Source organism: Mirounga leonina, unplaced genomic scaffold, assembly GCF_011800145.1.
Source record: "Mirounga leonina isolate KUSES-001 unplaced genomic scaffold, KU_Mleo_1.0 Mir_173, whole genome shotgun sequence".
NCBI classification, from domain to species: Eukaryota; Metazoa; Chordata; class Mammalia; order Carnivora; family Phocidae; genus Mirounga; species Mirounga leonina.
In genome coordinates, this window is record NW_023270447.1 from 38672075 (window position 1) to 38692129 (window position 20055).

At 34.4% G+C, this 20055-nt stretch overlaps 1 protein-coding gene across 2 annotated transcripts; it reads left to right on the top strand.

The window, feature by feature from the left end:
- Nucleotides 1-351: 351 nt before the first annotated feature.
- DEPDC1 (DEP domain containing 1) lies at nt 352-19848 on the top strand. Of its 2 annotated transcripts, XM_035018296.1 has the most exons (12): nt 352-503; nt 2360-2625; nt 6017-6173; nt 6624-6742; nt 7152-7282; nt 8643-8690; nt 12058-12198; nt 13496-14347; nt 14793-14965; nt 16693-16869; nt 18171-18356; nt 19069-19848. In XM_035018296.1, exons 1-12 carry the CDS (start codon nt 456-458, stop codon nt 19207-19209), a joined length of 2439 nt encoding a protein of 812 aa, XP_034874187.1. In that variant the 5' UTR covers nt 352-455; the 3' UTR covers nt 19210-19848. The 2 variants fall into 2 exon arrangements, with proteins under 2 accessions (XP_034874187.1, XP_034874188.1); XM_035018297.1 differs by lacking the exon at nt 13496-14347.
- The last annotated feature ends 207 nt before the right edge of the window (nt 19849-20055 follow it).

The following is a 20055-nucleotide window of genomic DNA, read 5'->3' on the forward strand; positions in this document are numbered from 1 at the left end:
TTTTCAAATTTCAAATTCCCTTAAGCCAAAACCTGGACTCCAAACCATCCAGTCTGTGGCTAAACCGCCTCACCGGTTCTGAGTGTGGAAACGCGACTCCGCCTCGCCTGTGACCGCAAGAGGGAGGAGAAGCAGCTCCAGGACAGCCGGGTGAGGCTCAGAGCCCGTCCCACGGGCCCGGCCCCCGCGCTGACTAGACGGCGCCAGCCACCGCCGCTCGCGCCCCAGCCCTGAGAGGCAACACGGCGCAGGCCAACTGCGGCCGGGTCCTGGCGGCGCGCCACGTGACTCGGAGGCGCGGCCAATCAGCGCGGCCCTCTGCGCTATTCAAATTGGCGGCGCGGCCGACGGTTGTGCCCAGCCTCGCCGCCGTCGGGGCCACCGAGCCCTGGGGTCGCCTGACGCCGCCATGCACCGCGAGGGCCGCTGACAGACCTCCGGGCCCGCCGGGCGGAATGGCGAGTCGGAGTGTGCCTCCCGGGCCTTATCGGGCCACCAAACTGGTAAGACAGCGCGGAACGACTGGACGGGCCGGCCGCCGCGATGGCCGCCGCCACCTTCACGTGAGAACGTTCGTAGTTTCGTCTTGGGCGGACAGCTGGGTCCCAGAGCCCCTTGCCTTGATTCGCTGAAAAGGAAGTGGGGGCAATTACCAGGCATTGGGAAACCCTTGCGGGACACGCCTCCCCCCCTTCTTTGTGGGTCTGGGCTGTGTCTGTGAGCCGTGAGTCCGAAGGGTCGCGTCCCCGGGACTGCGCATCATCCTCCAGCCTTTTTAAGCGACTCCTGTGCCTGCAGGTGTCGGCGTGCCCTGGAAAGTCATAGACTATTCCGATTTTAGCCGCTCCCCACGTCTCATTTTCTACCCCCATCAGGATTCAAGAAGAATTTAGAAAGAGTTGCGTTACTCTGAAGTGTCAGAGTGGGGGCAGCCCGAATGTGACAGCTTCGTTTTGCTGGGCCTGGAGAATTTAATGCAGGATCTACCGATTGAAATAGCGCTAGGTAACAGCTGCCCGTTTCAAAACTAAACCCGGAATAGTTAAGATACCCAACGGGAACCACTGTTGGTAGTCACTGGATTTGTGCATTTCGATTCTCAATCCAGTAGAGTCCAGTGCCGCTGGGTACGTGGAATTAGGAGAGTGACTTAACTTCCCTGAGCCCCAGTTTCCACATTGGTAAAGTCAGGCTAATAATGCATACAGCCACCTTAAAGGATATCCCAAGAGGATACTGTATGTGAAAGTCTGTCATCCTATGGGTAAGTTACAGCTCAGTATGTTTCTTGAATAAATAAATGTATGAAATGTGGAGGTGTGCTGGGAAGGAAAGAACAGTTATTGTGTTTTCAGCTCTTAAATTTTGGTTGTGGGTGTCGGGGCTGCATTGATTATATAAGTGATAACATAGCTAGCAGTGGCATCGTTGGGGTTGCAAATCCGATTTCTTGGCCTCTAATATAGAATTTTTCAATTAAAGAGTGATGTGTGTATTTTACACCACCACCATCACCACCTTGGTGCTCCAGTGTTATAGCTGCCACAAACCTGAAAGTTTGGGTTATTTGAGGACAATTTGGAAAATATGTGTATTTTTTAAAACGTAGGTACATCACTGTTATTCAATATGCAGTGGACTTAAAGCTTAGTTAATTTACCCTTCTGTTCTATGTTTGCTGTTAGAATCTTCACGTAAGAAATACTATAGTAAATACGTAAGGTATTTCAACATTAAAGATATTTTACCAGTAAAACTACTGCCTGCCATGAATTTTGTTTGGCCAGCATAGTAGTTATGAATGCAGGTTCTAGGGTCAATCAAACCTGGGTCTGAATGCCTGGATTCATCACTTAGCTGTGTGACCATGGTCCAATTATTAAATCTCTCTGTGCTTCATATTTCTTATATGAAAATGGAATAGTAATAGTACCTAGTCATAGAATTGTGAGAATGAAAGTGAAGTAATGAATGTAAAGCAGTGTCTGACACAAATGCTACTAACATTTTACTAATACTGGTTGAGGTTAAAAAAAAAGAAATGTTTTCTCTATTGAAGACTAAGGCAGATTCACTGCAGTTCTTCATTATTTGTAGGTTTCCTAAATAAGCCAACCAGACCATGAAGTGCTTTTAGTCAAAAACTATTACAAAGAAATATTATTACAATGCTAGAATAAAGAGAAATCAGTATAAGATATAAAATTTTCTGTAGTAAATAAGATGAATGATTTTGTCATGAAAGTTTATAATGTAATCAGATGTGAATAAAATAATTTTCATTGTCTAATTTGTTTCAAATCAGTAAGATATTTAATTTTTGTTGTTTAATATTTTAAAAAATATTTTCTTTCTGCAGTGGAATGAAATTACCACATCTTTTCGAGCGGGAATGCCTCTAAGAAAACACAGGCAACACTTTAAAAAATATGGCAGTTGTTTTACAGCAGAAGAAGCAGTGGATTGGCTTTACGACCTATTAAGAAATAATAACAATTTTGGTCCTGAAGTTACAAGGCAACAGACTCTCCAACTGCTGAGAAAATTTCTTAAGAATCATGTAATTGAAGATATCAAAGGCAGATGGGGATCAGAAAACCTTGATGACAACAGTCAGCTATTCAGGTACTGAACAGATAAATAACTGCAAAACTGAATTACTTAACAATAAAGTTTAACGCCACTTCTATAATACTTTTACTAAAATTGCAGCTTCTTCAGAAGAAATGTTTTCTTTATAAAACTTACTGCTCTTAGTACAATTAAAAGCACTTAGAAGTTAAAGTTAATTGCTGTACAATTAAAACTTTTAAAATGGAGACGAACCATGAGAGACTATCGACTCTGAGAAACTGAGGGTTCTAGAGGGGAGGGGGGTTGGGGAGATGGGTTAGCCTGGTGATGGGTATTAAAGAGGGCACGTACTGCATGGAGCACTGGGTGTTATACACAAACAATGAATCATGGAACACTACATCAAAAATTAATTAATTAAAAAAAACTTTTAAAATGTTAAGTAGTATATATAATAAAATAGAGTGAGATATTATCACTTTTTCATATTCTGAAAGCTGTAACATTTCAAGAACAGATCATTATTAACCTTTAGTTTCATAGATTGAGGAATTATAAGACAAATCCTCACAGGTCCTTGCCCTCAACTAACATATAATCTTATATAATCTAAGAATAAATGTGATAAAATAAATAATAGCAAACTTTATATAATAAATAACAGAAGAAATATACCATAAGTTAAAAAGAATATTTATTAAGGATTTACCATGTATCAGAAGCCCTGCTTTATGATTTATATGTTTTCTTATTTAATCCCTGGATTAGTTAAGCAGGATAGGTATTAGCTCCTTTTTACAGATGAGGAAGCTGAGACCATGCTTCATTTAATCTTGTTACATATGTCTGAAATATGTTCTTCTACCTTGAAACGCTATGGACATTTGTCAGATTAGTAAATACATTTGTTCTCCTGTCAGTTGTATTTCAGCTTTCTCTGGAGCCTTTCTGACTCCCTCAGGCCAGCACAATTGCTTTTTCTCTCATGCACACAGGGTTCTGTTTCATATATCATTAAACTAGGTCTTTGGATTCTAATACCTATGCTTTTTTTCTCTACAAAATTAGTACTTTTCAAATGAAATGTCTTATAAGTTAATTCTTGCCTCTGTATCAGAGATGATTTATGTTGTACAAGTCAATTGCAATAACAAGCATATGAATAGTTCATTTTGTAGAACACCTACCAATCCTTCCTCTCCTAACTACAGCTTAGTCACCTTTGTGAGCTCCTTTGCTGTTATTCATCCTTTAGCTGTTACTGGTTCTTAAGGTCCTAGACTTATCTTTACTTCACCTCTCTCCCTGGGCAATCTATTGCCATGTCTTCATCTACTTTCCTTTTAACTTTCAAACTTCCAACCCAAATATACCTCCTGAGCTTTAGACCCATTTTTTGCCCATTAGGCATTTCAGATATAACATAAAGAAAAACCAGTATCATGTCTTAACCTAAATTTTGTCTTCTTATATCTATACCTAGATGAATGGCACTGTTTTCTCCTTTAGATGCTTTAATTCTTTTCCTTTCTTCTCCCCTTTAAATATGATTTAATTAACAAACCATGTCTGTTATACTGCTTCAGTAGTTCTCTATCTGTTCACTTCTCTCTCCACCCTGATAGTTCTTTTTGTTAGACCATTTTTCTCTCTTACCCGGAATTCTGTGTAATTCTTCAACTAGTCTCTCTGCCTCTAGTCTTTTATAATGGTAACAAAATTATAAAGTACTTAAAAATAAACTTTACCAGAAATGTGTAAAACCTTACTGGAGAAAATTATAAAATTGTATTGAAGGTAATAAGTGGAGAAGGATATCCTGTTGATGAATCAAAAGACTTAATATCATAAAAAAGTCACTTTTCACAAAATTGATATATAAATTTAGGTCATTTTCATTCAAAATCCCATATAATTTTTTTATAAAATGTGACAAGCAGATTCTAAAGTTCATTTAGTAATATAAAAGTTCAAGACAATTTTGAAGTGAACAAGGAAGGGAGAATTGCCCTATATGATATCTGGGCTTAAAGTAAATTAAAACAATTAACTACTGAAAAAGCAAACCCATACATACAGTTGATTCTTGAATAATGCAGGGATTAGGGGCATTGACTCCTTGCATGGTCGAAAATCCACATACAACTTTTGACCCCAAAAACTTTACTAATAGCCTACTGTTGACCAGAAGCTTTATCAACAACATACATAATTAATACATGTTTTGTATGTTACATGTATTATAAACTGTATTCTTTTTTTTTTTTTTAAGATTTTATTTATTTATTTGACAGAGAGAGAGAGAGACAGTGAGAGAGAGAACACAAGCAGGGGGAGTGGGAGAGGGAGAAGCAGGCTTCCCACGGAGCAGGGAACCCGATGCGGGGCTTGATCCCAGGACTCTGGGATCATGAACTGAGCCAAAGGCAGACGCTTAACGACTGAGCCACCCAGGCGCCCCTAAACTGTATTCTTATAATAAAGTAAGCTAGAGAAAAAAAGTTAAGAAAATCAGAAGGAAGAGAACACTTTTATAATACTGTATTGCATTTATTAAAAAAATTGTGTATAAGTGTTCAAACCCATCCTCAGGGTCAACTGTATATGGGAACTTGGTATAAGTTATACATGGATTAAATACCTAAATATGAAAATAAAACACTTATGAAGGAATATAAAAATGTATTTTTAGGACTGTGGAATATAATAGAACTTCTGAGGTCACGAAAAACTTATGCATATATTTAATGTGTAAGATACCGTAGAATATAAAAACACCAAACCGTATATATTGTTTATGAATATTTATTAAAAGTATAAAATCATGAACAAGAAGGAAATATACTAACTGCAAGTTAATGGCTTCCCTCAGAAAGAGAGAAAGAAATAGAATAAGCAAAGAATTTCTTTGATTTAACAAAAAAATAATAATGAAGTCTTTAGTAAAATGTTAACAATTGCATTAGTTGATGATTACATACATGGATATTGTCTATATTTCTGTACTTTTTTGTATCTTTGAAATATTTTTTATTTCACTGGAGGGGGGAAAAAGCCTTATAATCAAAAGGAGTAACAGAGACCAAGGTCTGGAAATTAGAACAAGCACAATGGACAAAGGTCAGAAAATATATATAAATTAGATCGCTTGTCAAAGAAATTTAGAAAATGGAACCATTTTCTTCTTCAACAGAATTGATCCCAATAATAACTCTGAATTATCCAGATAATAAAGTTAAAATATGTACAGTATACTAAGGAAAGTAGGAAACTATTAAAATATTTTTTAAAGGTTTAATGGGAAAATCTATTTATATAGAATCTTCATTCCTTGGCAATATAAATAAATTCAGTTCTTTTGTGATTTTTATTTTAGATAAACAGGCATTAAAAATTTGTTTCTGATCTTACATTACTTAATTGCATATTATTCTTAAACCAGATTTCCTGCAAATTCTCCGCTTAAAAGTCTTCCACGAAGGCATCCAGAACTGAGAAAAAACAGCATAGAAAACTTTTCCAAAGATAAAGATAGCATTTTTAAATTACGAAATTTATCTCGTAGAACTCCTAAAAAACTTGGATTACATTTCTCTCAGGTAAAACATCCCTTTTACTAATTACTAGTTTAAATGTAATTACCATGTACTTAATTATAAAATCATTAAAAGTATGTAAGTCTTTAATATTTGAAGCCAATACTGAAGTCTCTTAACCTACATTGTGTTCCAAAAATATGTGTGTAAATTGTCTTACAGTGGAACATAGAACCCATAGGAGCAATAATTAAAATGGTAGTGAGACATACTTGAAATAGTATTTGTATAATTTAAGCCTGTTTTGTTTTAAATTGATTTGAGGGTGGTAGGGGCAGCTACAAAAGCAAAAAGCTCTTTTACTGTATGTTAACATTATTTCTTTAAGTGATACTTACCTTATAGCATCACTAGACTGTTTACCAATAAAATTGCAAAGTATTAGGAATTGTGCCAGTTCAGTATTTCCTTAATTTGAGCATAATATATTAAACCAAAGTAATTTTTTTACAGGAAAATACAGAGAAAATGAACCATGAAATGATCAATGAAGATCAAGAAAACTCCGTTGATAATAGAGAAATAAGCCAGGAAGATGTTGAAGAAGTTTGGAGATATGTTATTCTAATCTAGTAAGCTAAAACTAAGCTCTAACCAAGTTCCAGAGGTGTTTAGAATGTTAATTTGACATTTTTATCGAGATAATACAAATGCAAAAAATCTTACAATTTAACTTATATGCGTTTCTTAATAAATTCTCTTGTTATAGTTCTAGTATAGTAGAAATAGAATGTCTTCAGTATGATTTATTTTTCTTTGAATCAAAGTTATACCTATAGTTTGGAGTCTTATATTGGAATCCTTTCAAGTTTACTAAGATAAATACATTTGAAAGTGGATACTAAGTATAAATCTTATAAGTTTGGTTTAAGAAAAGAAATATTCTGATGGCGTTGTTTGCCATTAATACTCTTTCATATTTATATCCTATTCCACTTATTTTATAGAGAAAAAGAAGTTTGTGTTCTTTCTTCTGTTTAGCCTGCAAACCATTTTAGGTGTGCCATCCCTAGAAGAACTCATAAATCCAAAGCAAGTGGTTCCTCAATACGTAATGTACAACATGACCAATACAAGTAAACATGGAATAGTTATACTACAAGACAAATCAGGTTGGTATCAGTAAAAGAAGTTGGAATCTTTTAAACTTGCTAACATAGGTTACAGCTATAGTGGGGGTGCAGAGAGACTAAAAATATAGAAAGTAGAATATTTTAACTGAGAGAGCATCAAGGGGAAATTATTATTTTATCATAGGTGCTTTAGTAATCATTTTAAGTTAATATTATTCATACTATTATTCTAGCCTCTAAGTGGTATTTATGCATATAACTACATTTTACTGAGGGCCTACAATGTACCAGGCATTATGCTAAAGATTTAGTAATGAACAAGAGGGAAATGGCCCATGACTTCCTGGAGCTTACGTGAGTAGTTACATATAAATTTACACAGGTTTAGACATATACGCAAAACTGAGGTAACACACAATAAAATAAGCCCAAACTCTCAAAGCCGAAATTTTGAAGATTACTGGCTTTGTATTATATATATTTATATAATGTATTGATTATAGATCTAAGATGGAAAAATTAGGGATATAATTCAAGCCAGATGCATTACAAAACTTAACATTTCAAGAAATGTATCAATAAATCTCAAAGTGTTGACTCATTTTTTATAATCAATTGCTGCCTGGAGAATTAACTGGCATGCATTAGTTGAGTTTCTTTCTGTTGGCAAGAACTTTAAGGTTTAAACTGTAGGAACAAAAAGCAAAAACTTAAGAGTCATGTTGCATATGCATATGGCTTTGGTCCAGTCCCACCTTTCATTACCTAAAATCACATACTTAATAGTATATTATCTTATTCAAGCTTTCTGTTCTTTATAACCATAAACTTTTCAAATCAAGTGTATGTATGGTTTTTGATGGGTGTCAAAAAACTACTAGATTTTATGCAGCATATTTCAGTTAGTGGCAAATAAAAGATTTTAAGGAAGCCTCACTGTGAAAGAACCCTAATATTCAAATATAGCTCATTTCAATCATAGATCTCACTCAAATCAGTAATATTCTAATAGCATAGCTATAATTAGAATGGAAATGAGGATAAAGAAAACATGGTAGTAGTGGACAAGGATGAACATTAATTTATTTTTGAACCCCCACCAAAATAATTTATCCTCAATTTTGGGATAACTAATTGTTTATGTATCATGGAAAGAATCAAACTCAAGATCTCTGTAAGTTTTAACCTTGTCTTTTAAAATATTATTTTGGCTTTATGTCTTGTTAAACATATAATAATTTTTAATCCTGATAATATACATGTATATACATACATGCATATATATATACACATGCATATATGTGTGTGCATATAATTATATATATAGTAAGTGTAAAATTTTAATATACTATCATAAAAGTTGTGTGATTTTCTAAACTGTAAATATTTTTTTGTATAGATGACCTTCCTCATTGGGTATTATCTGCCATGAAGTGTCTAGCAAATTGTAAGTTAAACAAGCAAAATATGTATGTATATATATGTTTCATATTCATAGCATTTAACAAGAACTAAGGAGATTTTTAAAATAATTCTTAGAGGTCCTGATAAAGTATGCCAGTTTCTCTTGATGTTTAAATGACAATCTAGTAGAACTGATTACATTTCCTTGCATGCGGAATAGTCCTTAACTTTTTCTATGCAGATGATGATTTTATAATTCAATCTCATCATTTATGGTTCAGTTTTCATAAATCATAAAATCATAGGCTAGTGGATCTTACAGAATTTTTAGGTATAACCTACATCAGTTGTCTTAGTGAGGCCTCTAGAATTCAAATAGCAACCTGTTAAGTAACATAGCTCTTACAAGCTGGAAAGATTCAATCAGAAATAAAGTCGCATAAAATCTACTTTAGTCCCCTTGCCATTATACAAGGCTTCAACACTGAGGTGCTTCATGACATGCTTGTACTCCATCAGATATATTAATGGGACTTTTATATTTATGGGGAAAAAAAATCTGTCACTAATCAGCAAACCATTTTTTTAGGATCTTGTTCATCAAGCTTTTTCCATAATGATCAGTAATAACTGATTTTTATAATTTGAGACCCTAGTTCAAGTATAAAGCCCTAATTGCTTTAAAAGTCAATTTTAAAAATATGCAGAAATATATGCTTCTAAATCATCAAAAGTGGGGTGCCTGGATGGCTCAGTCTGCTAAGTGTCTGCCTTCAGCTCTGATCATGATCCCAGGGTCCTGGGATCGAGCCCCACATCGGGCTCCCTGCTCAGTGGGGAGCCTGTTTCTCCCTCTGCTTGTGCTCTCTCTCTCTCTGTCAAATAAATAAAATCTTAAAAATAAATAATAAATCATCAAAAGTTAAATTATATTTTGATAGTTTTGTTATAAAAGGATTTTTCTAGTTCTTATGAAATGAGTATTTTATTAATGATGTTCAAGATAGGTATATATTCCCTGTTGTCCACTGGGTGTCAATATGACAAAATAACAGAATAAATAGCAATAAAGTAAATAATGTAAGTGATAGATTTTATTTATCAAATTGAGGTAAAGGTCTTAATCATAAGCTCAATTTTTCAGTTTCTCTTTCTACCTTCCCTCACCTAACTGCCCTTCTCTCTCATACCTTGGTTCATGGTTAGCAACTCCGATACTTAGACTTTCAGGATTTCTCTGACATCCCATGTTGAAGGATTTTTTTTCTCTTCCCTTTCTTACCAGTCTATGTTATACTTAAAATGGTACCAAATATGTAATTTACTAGATTCCAGTTTAACAATATATCTAGCCAGAGGTAGTATTTAGACTTGTAGTTATTATTTAATCCCCTATAGTAATCCTGTGACATACAGGAATCAGTGATTAATATATTAATTTATTATGTTTTTTTTCTAGAAGAGATTTTTTGTTTCTAGAAGATCTACTGATAATATAAAGAGCTATGCATTCAAACCTAGATTCTCTAACTATAAATTCTGTATTTTAATTCTAGTAGGTGTATTTTCTGTCTTAGAAAATTTTGTAATGATTATCAAAATTTTTTATTCTACATATTGAGAATATTTCTTATCCTCCTTAAGAAGATGTTTATTTTGCTCTACGAAAATCCATATTAGCCTTTAAGCTATTAAATGTGTGTGATTTGTTTCCTTTAATCCTTTTTTAGTGCATGAGCTCACATTTGTTATGACAATACAAAAGCTTGGAGACAGAGAAGTAAGAGAGATTATTTGGGTTTGGGAAGAGTAAGATTTTAACTTGAAAGAACAGTGGGGCATGTGGGTGGCTAAGCATCTGCCTTCTGCCTTGGGCTCAGGTCGTAATCCCAGGATTCCCAGATGGAGCCCTGCATCAGGCTCCCTGCCCAGCAGGGAGCGCTTCTCCCTCTGCCTGCTGCTCCTCCTGCTTGTGCTCTTTCTCTCTCTGTCAAATAATAAAATCTTTAAAAAAAAAAAAAAGAGAGAGAAACAGAGAGAGAAAGAGAAAGAGAAAAAGAGAGAAACAAAAAAAAGAGTAAGGAAGAGAGAGAGAGAAAGAAAGAAAGAAAAAGAAATAGAAAGAGAGAAAGAAAGGAAGGAGAGAGAAAGGGAGGAAGGAAGGAAAGAAAGGAAGGAAAGAAGAAAGAAAGGGAAAGGAAGGGAAGGGAAAGAGAGGGAAAGGAAAGAAAGGAAGGAAGGAAGAAAAAAGAAAAGAAAAGAAAAAGAATAGTGGGGCACCTGGGTGGCTGTTGTTAAGCGTCTGCCTTCGGCTCAGATCATGGTCCCAGGGTCCTGGGATCGAGCCCCACATTGGGCTCCGTGCTCAGCGGAGAGTCTGGTTCTCCTTCTGCCTGGGCTTGTGTTCCCTCTCTTACTGTCTCTCTCTCTCTGTCAAATAAATAAATAAAATCTTTAAAAAAAAAAAAAAAAGAAAGAAAGATAGACTCTCAAACCTGAGTGCATATTACAGTAACTAAGGAAACTAGCCAAAGATTGTGATTCGGTTGATTCATTAGGTGGTTTCATTCAGTTGATTCCACAGAGAAGATTCTTATAGTGAAGATTCCCAGATCAGCGTTTGGAAACTACTAAATTAGTGAGCCAGAAGCAAACATTTTTAAGTCAGTAATTCTTAGCTTCACCTCCATAAATTCTGGTCTGTACAGAGGAACTTATATTTTTAATAGGCACATTGGATGATTCTGATTATGTAGTCCATGGAGCATACTTTAAATATTGTTAGACCTCAAGGTCCTGGGTCTAGCTCTCACTTACACTGCTCTAAGTTCTAATTCTAGTTTTACCACCAATGTCTCTTTCATCTTAGGCAAGTTACTCTGAGCTTCACTTTTTTATTTCTGAGTAAAACAATAATGAGCAGGAATGATTCTTTCAAGAACATTAAGCTAATGAAATGGAAATATAAAGACATTATTTAAATTCATTAAGGGCATGCTTTGTGTTAGGTAAAATTTGTTCATGAAAATGTAAATTTACAAAAGATAATTTAGAAGGATTATTTGCATTATCTAAATATTCTTTGTTTTATAAAATGAATTGTAATAAAATCTCATTAAATAACCTTAATACTTTAAAATATATTTCAAATTTTGCCTTATATACAATTTTCAGGTATATAAATATTAAAACAAAATGCTAGTAGTTGCTTGCGTATTTCTAATGAAAACATAATGAGAAAGAATGAGATGTGCACAACTCTTTAAATTTTTGAATTGTGACAGAATTTGTTAAACTTAGCACCTTCATGAAATACAGGTTTTATACTTTTTACAGGCATATTTAAAATTTTTATTTAAAATAAAATACATTTTGCCAATTTTTTTTTTTTTTTGCCTCCTGTTTCGTAGGGCCAAGAAATAATGATATGAGTAATCCAACTTATGTTGGATTTGAACGAGATGTATTCAGAACAATAGCAGATTATTTTCTAGATCTCCCTGAACCTCTGCTTACCTTTGAATATTATGAATTATTTGTAAGCATTTTGGGTATGTATGGACTTTTACTTACTATTTAAATTTATCTTATTAACCTTTTCAAGTCTCCCATAATTTAAAAGATCTAAAAGTGTAGGTAAATATGAAGGTGGCAAGCTATGAATTATTTTAAAATTTGGGAATACTCTGGTTCCTGTTATGTTGTTTTCCAATAATTCAAATATGTCATTCCAACACCAGTTCTCCACATCAATTGAATGTCCTACAATTCATTTCTGACACTGACTACCCAAAGTTAGATTAGACCCCACAAGTTAGGGACAAAATCCTTCAGTCCTGATACTAACCATCCAGAGTTAATGCAAACTCCACAGATTAAGAGCTCAGCTCCACAAGACTGCCCTCCATTCAGGTACCACCTGTTAATGAGGTCCTCAGCCTTACTCACACTTCTGCCCAACTAACTACCAGTTTGGGGGTTCCCACAACCTTCCTTGCTTGGGCTTAATAATTGATATAACTCACAGAACTCACAGTACCAGTTTTTATAAAGGATACAAGTCAGGAACAGCCATATGGAAGTATAAGTATACAGGGCAAGATATGAAAGTAAGGGCTGTGGAGAGCTTTCATACCCTCTCCAGGGATGCCATCTTCCCAACCATGTCCATATGTTCACCAACCCATAAGCTCCCTTAGCCTTGTTACTTCAGAGTTTTAATTGAGATTTAATTATATAAGCATGATTGACTAAATCATTGGTCATTGGTGATTGCACTCAATCTTCAACCCACATCCTCCTCTCCTCCAGGGAGTTCTGAGGTAGGCTGAAAATTCCAAACTTCTAAGCAAGTCCAGCCCTAAGTCTCCTCAGTAGCATAAACTCAGATGTACTCAAACAGGTGCATTATGAAAAACAAAAGACTCCTGTCACTCTGGAAATTCCAAGCATCTTAGGAACACTATATCAGGTACTAGAGACAAAGACCAAATATATAAGTTTTATTATACTATAGTTGTCTTATAATTAAGAGCTTTCTAATACTCGTAGACTGAAACCAGTTATTTTTTTAATGTATTTGACTCAATTATAATTTAATTAGACTGTTGAAGTAAATTTTAAAGTTATTTATATCACAAGTTGGAAAGCCTCTAGTCTTGCACTTTGTAACTGTATGTTGCATGTGTCCTATTTAAGTGGCTTCTGAATTAAGCAACTGCTATTTGTACTGTACTAACAATATATACTATAGTGATGCTTTTTTTTTTTAACTTTACTATTGTTTTTGTTTTATTTTTGCCCACTGTCACACAGTTGCATCTTAATTTTTGTTTCATTTCCTGGTAGTTGTTTGTGGCTACGTCACAGTTTCAGATAGATCCAGTGGGATACATAAAATCCAAGATGATCCACAGTCTTCAAAAATCCTTCGCTTAAACAATTTGAATTCCTTCAAATCAACTGAGTGTCTTCTTCTCAGTCTGCTTCATAAAGACAAAAACAAAGAAGAATCAGATACTACTAAGAGACTGCAGATAAGTGATCAAGGATTTCAAGAAAAATGTGCTAAGAAAATGGAGCTAGTTAATTTTAAAAATAGAAGAGCCAGTGCTAATGACATAATGGGAGGAAGTTGTCATAATTTAATAGGCTTAAGTAGTATGCATGTTCTATCCTCTAACATCAAACCAAGGTGCCATTCTTTAGAAGGAATTATAGACTTACCAGGGAGTTCAAGTAAAGAGGTCTTCAATGTCTTCCATCAATCTGTTCTGAATATAGAAGAACAAAATAATAAGCAGTTTTTAGAGTCTAAGACCGAACAGGAATCCCTAATGAATCTTCATTCAGAGGAAAGTAATCAAAAGCCACTCTGTGTTGGCTTTAAGAGAACCTCTACTTTGACTGTTCAAGACCAAGAGGAGTTATGTAATGGGAAATGCAAGTCAAAACAGCTTTGTAGATCTCAGAGTTTACTTTTAAGAAGTAGTACAAGAAGGAATAGTTATATCAATATGCCAGTGGCTGAAATTACCGTGAAACCAAATCTTGGACAAGGCAGCACAAGTGTGCAAACAGCTATGGAAAGTGAACTCGGAGAGTCTAGTACCACAATCAATAAGAGACTCTGCAAAAGTACAATAGAACTTTCAGAAAATTCTTTATCTCCAGCTTCTTCTGTGTTGACTGGCACACAAAGTAAGGCTGATGCTTTTGATGCATGTAATATTAACTTTTAGTGTTTACTAACTGTGTTTTGTTTACCTGTCTTTTCTTCTCTGAAACTGCTTTATATTTTTCCTCCAAAAGGAAAGGTTTTTATTGTAAAAGACTTTGTCATGGCATAACCAAGATTTATTCTACTTAACTAAAACCCTTATTTCTTTTACCTCATTTTAACTTACTCTGAGTCACTTTATTTATCTGTAGTACATAAAGGATATTAATACTCATATAGATTATGAAGAAAGCAATGAGAATCTACCATGCTTTTGAGGAATGTGGAAATTTCTAGGGACAGTTAAAATGTATTTTAGTATTTATATAACAGTATTCTTTATGTAATTGTGTATGCTCATAGTTTGAAAGCAACTAATGTCATTGATGACTTTTTTCGGTGGTGGGGTGTAATTTTGCCTCCTAGGTTTGCTACAACCTCATTTAGAGAGGGTTGCCATCGATGCACTACAGTTATGTTGCTTGTTACTGCCCCCACCAAATCGTAGAAAGCTTCAACTTTTAATGCGCATGATTTCCCGAATGAGTCAAAATGTTGATATGCCCCAACTTCATGATGCAATGGGTACAAGATCACTGGTAAGTTGATTTCTGAAGGAAAGAATAAGCCTTGGTTCATAAATTAAAAAAAGAAAAGCAAATCATCCAAAAGTACTTACTTGAGTGATATTGTTGTCTCAAAACCTAGATTCTTGGGATAGAAAAGCTCTTAAAAGTATCTTTCCTAGTAGCAGAATGTTGCTACATTAATCCTTTGTGCCTAGTATGCTAAATTTTCATATCCTGATCTTTATCTTGTCTGAGCACTTTGCTTCTTCACTCCTAACAGATCATAGTGATTGACCCGGATTATCAGACCATATTCCATTACCTTGAGCCAATTCTGTTTGGTGGGGAAGAAAGAGGAGATATAGGCACAGTTAAAAGCATAAGGGCACTATAACTTTGTAAAGGAGAGAATTAATAGAAATATTGTGGTAGTGGGAAAGTTGTATTTGATGAAATACGTGAATTAGGATAGCATATCATTGTGGGCAAGAAATCGGAACAAACTACTGTGAAGCAGTAGTGGATGAGGGTGGAAGCATTTTATACAGATATTGATTGGAAATGAACTCTTAAAATAGTATCTGATCTCTCGCTCGCTCGCTCTCTCTTTTCAAGAGCTGCCATTTCCTCAGTGCAGCTTCAGATGATTTTCTTATAGCAAGGAATCTGGAACTGAGCTCTATTCTTCCACTCATTAAAGACAGTTCTTTAGCAATGATAGACCCAATCTAAAGAGGAAGAATTATTCTTGAATAATTGTGACACCATTAAAAGGCATAGAGAAGTTTGTAGAGGAATATACTTTGAAAGACATGAATCGAAAGGAAATAATTTCCAGTTTTATACTTTTTGAGTTTGAGTTTATAGGACATCCAAGTGAAATTTATCCGACAGACTATTAGAAACATGAGCCTGGTAAAGATTAGGGCAGAAGGCAGATTATTTGGAGAGAGGTAGTAGTTGGAGCTTTGAAAATAAATGAGCTACAAAGCTAGGAGAGAAGAATAAAAAGCTGAGGACTCTCTTGGAAGGAGAGAGGAAAACATGTCTGACATGTAGGAATAAAACCAAAAATATTTCAATTCAATAAATATGTTCCTCATCTATCATGTGCTAAATACTTAGAATTCTGATAACTAATTATTTTAGAATGAGGTATGTGTTTGTGTGTCTTACACTTAGTGGGTAATATGGATATGAATGCAAGTAAATGAGTTTTGAAACACAAAATTTAACCCAGGATTTGACAACTCCTTATGATGGAATTGAAAAATGTATGTATGAGTTGTCTTTAAAGACTGATGGAATAAGGGTTAAAAGCTATTTTCCAGAATTCCAAAAGCTAAATGGTACCAACCTCATAACCACTAATGTTTACATGTTATGTATTCTCCTAATTCGTGTTTTATGGGGTTAATTTAATATAATAAGTCATTGTTCTTCGACATTCTTTAAGTGACATATCTATATGATACTAATGGAACCCATGGTACTTACCAATAAAATTGTGACAAAATTAAAGAAAAAGCTAAGCCCTTTATAATCCTTTGGAATTACATTAAAGAAATACTTAACAAGTACTTTAAAAAGAATAACATATTCTTACCTTTCTAATGTAATTAATTGTCCTCATTTTTAAGCTGAAGTCTGCTTATCACTTTATCTCAGTACTTCAGCATGATACCCAGAAATTACTGATACTCTTATTTATATAAAACCTTAGGGTTTTAAATTCACATCTTTTAATATGTTTCTAGATGATAAACACTTTTTCTCGGTGTGTGCTATGCTGTGCTGAAGAAGTGGATCTTGATGAGCTTCTTGCTGCAAGATTAGTTTCTTTCTTAATGGATCATCACCAGGAAATTCTTCAAGTACCCTCTTACTTACAGACTGCAGTGGATAAACATCTTGACTACTTAAAAAAGGGCTATGTATGTATTGTAAATCTTAAAATTCTCTGCATTAGTCAGTTCCAAGTGGCAAATTCATCTCAAACTAGCCTAATTAAAAAGGAAGACTTTATTAGCACACAGGAATAACCTCTAAAAGTCGGGAATATAGACAGAATCTGGGGACTCAAATAGCAATAAAACTGTTTCCATCTCTTATTTCCATTTTGGTCCTATATTTAACAAATGGCTCCTTCACATAATGGGGGGCACATGGCTGATTAAGGCTCTTAAGGCACAGACTTGCATTTTTAATCCAAAGGAAAAAAGAACTACCCCTTTACCTACCAATTTAAAAGTTCTTCACATGGACTCTGGCTCAGTCTAGGCTAAATACACATCCTTTAGGTGGTTGAGGGTGAGTGCATTAGAGACAGGGCCATACTCTGGCTCTACATAGATTAGAAGAGAATCTGCTCTTCAAAAAAAGTGAGGACAGGGGCACCTGGGTGGCTCAGTCAGTTAAGTATCTGCCTCTTGATTTCAACTCAGGTCATGATCTCAGGGTCGTGAGATCGAGCCCCACATCAGGCTCCACACTTAGTGCAGAATCTGCTTGTCCCGTTCCCTCTGCTTCTCGCTCTCTCTTTCTCAAGTAAATACATAAATAAAATCTTTAAGGGGGGTGGGGTGAGGATAGTGGAGCTGGAATGGGAAGCGACTATTACAAGAAGGAGAGCAGGAATACTGAGTAACCAAAAACAAGATGTCTTATTTTCAATCTTTGGCTGCCCAGCACATATATTTCACATATATGTTTCTTCCCATATATATCATTCTAATATTGCCCTGGCTTATCATAATTATCCTTACAATTTCCTTCTGTTAGCAGATGATATAGTATCTGCTCATGCTTCTACACCTCAAAAACAGTAGATGAATACTATGTCAGAACATTAATGTTTTAAAATGAATTAAAACATCACTTTGATTTTTTATTTTGTAGTTAAAAGAATAAAATACATGGTTAATGGCAATATGATGATGGATGACTTTAATACTTATTCTGTGCTGAGCACTTTATATACATTATCTCATGTAATCCCCATTTTACAGATGAGGAAACAGACCAAGAGTAGTACAATAACTTGCTGAAAGCGAGTAGATTGTGGGTCTGGGATTTAGATTCTGGGATTTATCACTACTGTACTGCATAATACAGTTTCCTGAAAGTATTGACTGTTTGATGGGAAATTAATACTAAATCCCATCGAAAGAACCCTTATCAAATAGGAACATGAACAGAATTAATGACTTGTACTATATCATTTCGTTCACAACAGATTAAAAATCCTAGAGATGGACTGATTGTTCCTTTGCCAACGTATTCATACTGCAAGCAGATTAGTGCTCGGGAGTTTGATGAACAAAAAGTGTCTACCTCACAAGCTGCAATTGCAGAACTTTTAGAGAATATTATTAAAAACAAGAGTTTGCCTCTAAAGGAGAAAAGGAAAAAACTAAAACAGGTAAGAGAATGAACAAGTTCTCAATCATGTAATATTTTTCAATATGCTGTTGCTGATTGTTATTTAATAACATTTAGAATCTAATTTCTCATTTTAGTATTTTGGATTTTAGATACTATATATATAGGCTATTTATATAGCCTACATGCCTGGCTTTACTCTTTATCCTGAAATTTAAATAATAATAATAATAATAAAAGATACTCAAAAAAAATAATAAAAGATACTCTTCCTTTACTTCTTATAATTATAGTTTAGATTAGCCTGGGAAAACAATTAAAATATTTTGATTATAATACATAACTTTTAGTGACTCATTATTACCATTTAGAATTTTTATCTCCATCAAAATTCAGTAGCAACATGATTCCGGCAAGTTTAATTCCAGGTCTGAGATACTCAAATATGAAATATTTGATCATTATGACCTTCATAGGTGTTACAAATGGAAAGGAAGAAGATCTGGAATTTAGGAGAAGAATACATCAGAAGAGAATCCTAGAATATTAATGCTAACTTGGATCTAAGAAATCTTACATTATACCTTTCATATATGAGAAAGCAAAGGAAAAGGCAAGGATAAATTGAAAGTATACTCACTTCTGAAATACATGTTTGAGAAAGGCCCTGAATTCTTATAAAATGTTGAACACTGGCTTCAGCTAGGGTAATAAATGTAAAATACCCTCTAATTTCTCACCTCATTTTTAAGTTTCAGAAGGAATATCCCTTGATATATCAGAAAAGATTCCCAACCACGGAGAGCGAAGCAGTACTTTTTGGTGACAAACCTACAATCAAACAACCAATGCTAATTTTAAAAAAATCAAAGTTTCGTAGTCTAAGGTACTAACTGAATTAAAAATTACAATGTAATACTTATGGAACTTTGGTAAATGAAGCCATATCTAAGAATCTAGCTTCTAAAAAAGAAGTCTATTTATTAATAAGGTTTTTCTAAATAAAACACGTATGTAAAGAGGTACCAAAGTAATTTTTTATCAGTGTAAGACTGCCAAGAAACTAATAGGTTTCAACTGAGAGCAAATAACAAAAGTGGTACCAGATACTTTAACCAGTAACAATCTTTTTTTTTTTTTTAATACAACACCTGCAAAAGCTATTATGGTGTGTGCTAAAATTTTACTTACTTGAATTTTGAAAACTGACATGTTTATCAAGATTAAGCTGTAATTCGGTTTTTAAAAGAAATTAACTCTATCTGTACATGTGCTTATGAATATTAGCTAAAGTACTACTTGTTTAGGGGTACCCTTGTTTCTAAGTATAAGAATGTGAAGAATATTGAAAAACTCAGTGAATTCTCTATGCTAAATGTTGCACTCTTTTGTATATTCTTTTTCTACTTTTAATCTATTTATATATGTATGTGTTTTTTAAATATGCACATGTAAGTCTTCAGTTTGCTTTAAACATTTATCTCAACTGCTTCAATCATTCAATTTCTCAATAAATATCTTTTGCATTCTTATGTTCATGTATCTACTAGAAGATAGTGGTGTAAAAGAAGTATATGGCAATCACGTGTTCATTCAAAATATTTATTTAGCAACTACTATGTGCCTTTTATTATTCCAGATATGAAGAGACAATGATGAATAAAATAGAAAATCTCTTCCTTTATTTATTTTGTAGTCAAGGGAGATACACCTATCAGATACTTAAAATAACAATAAAT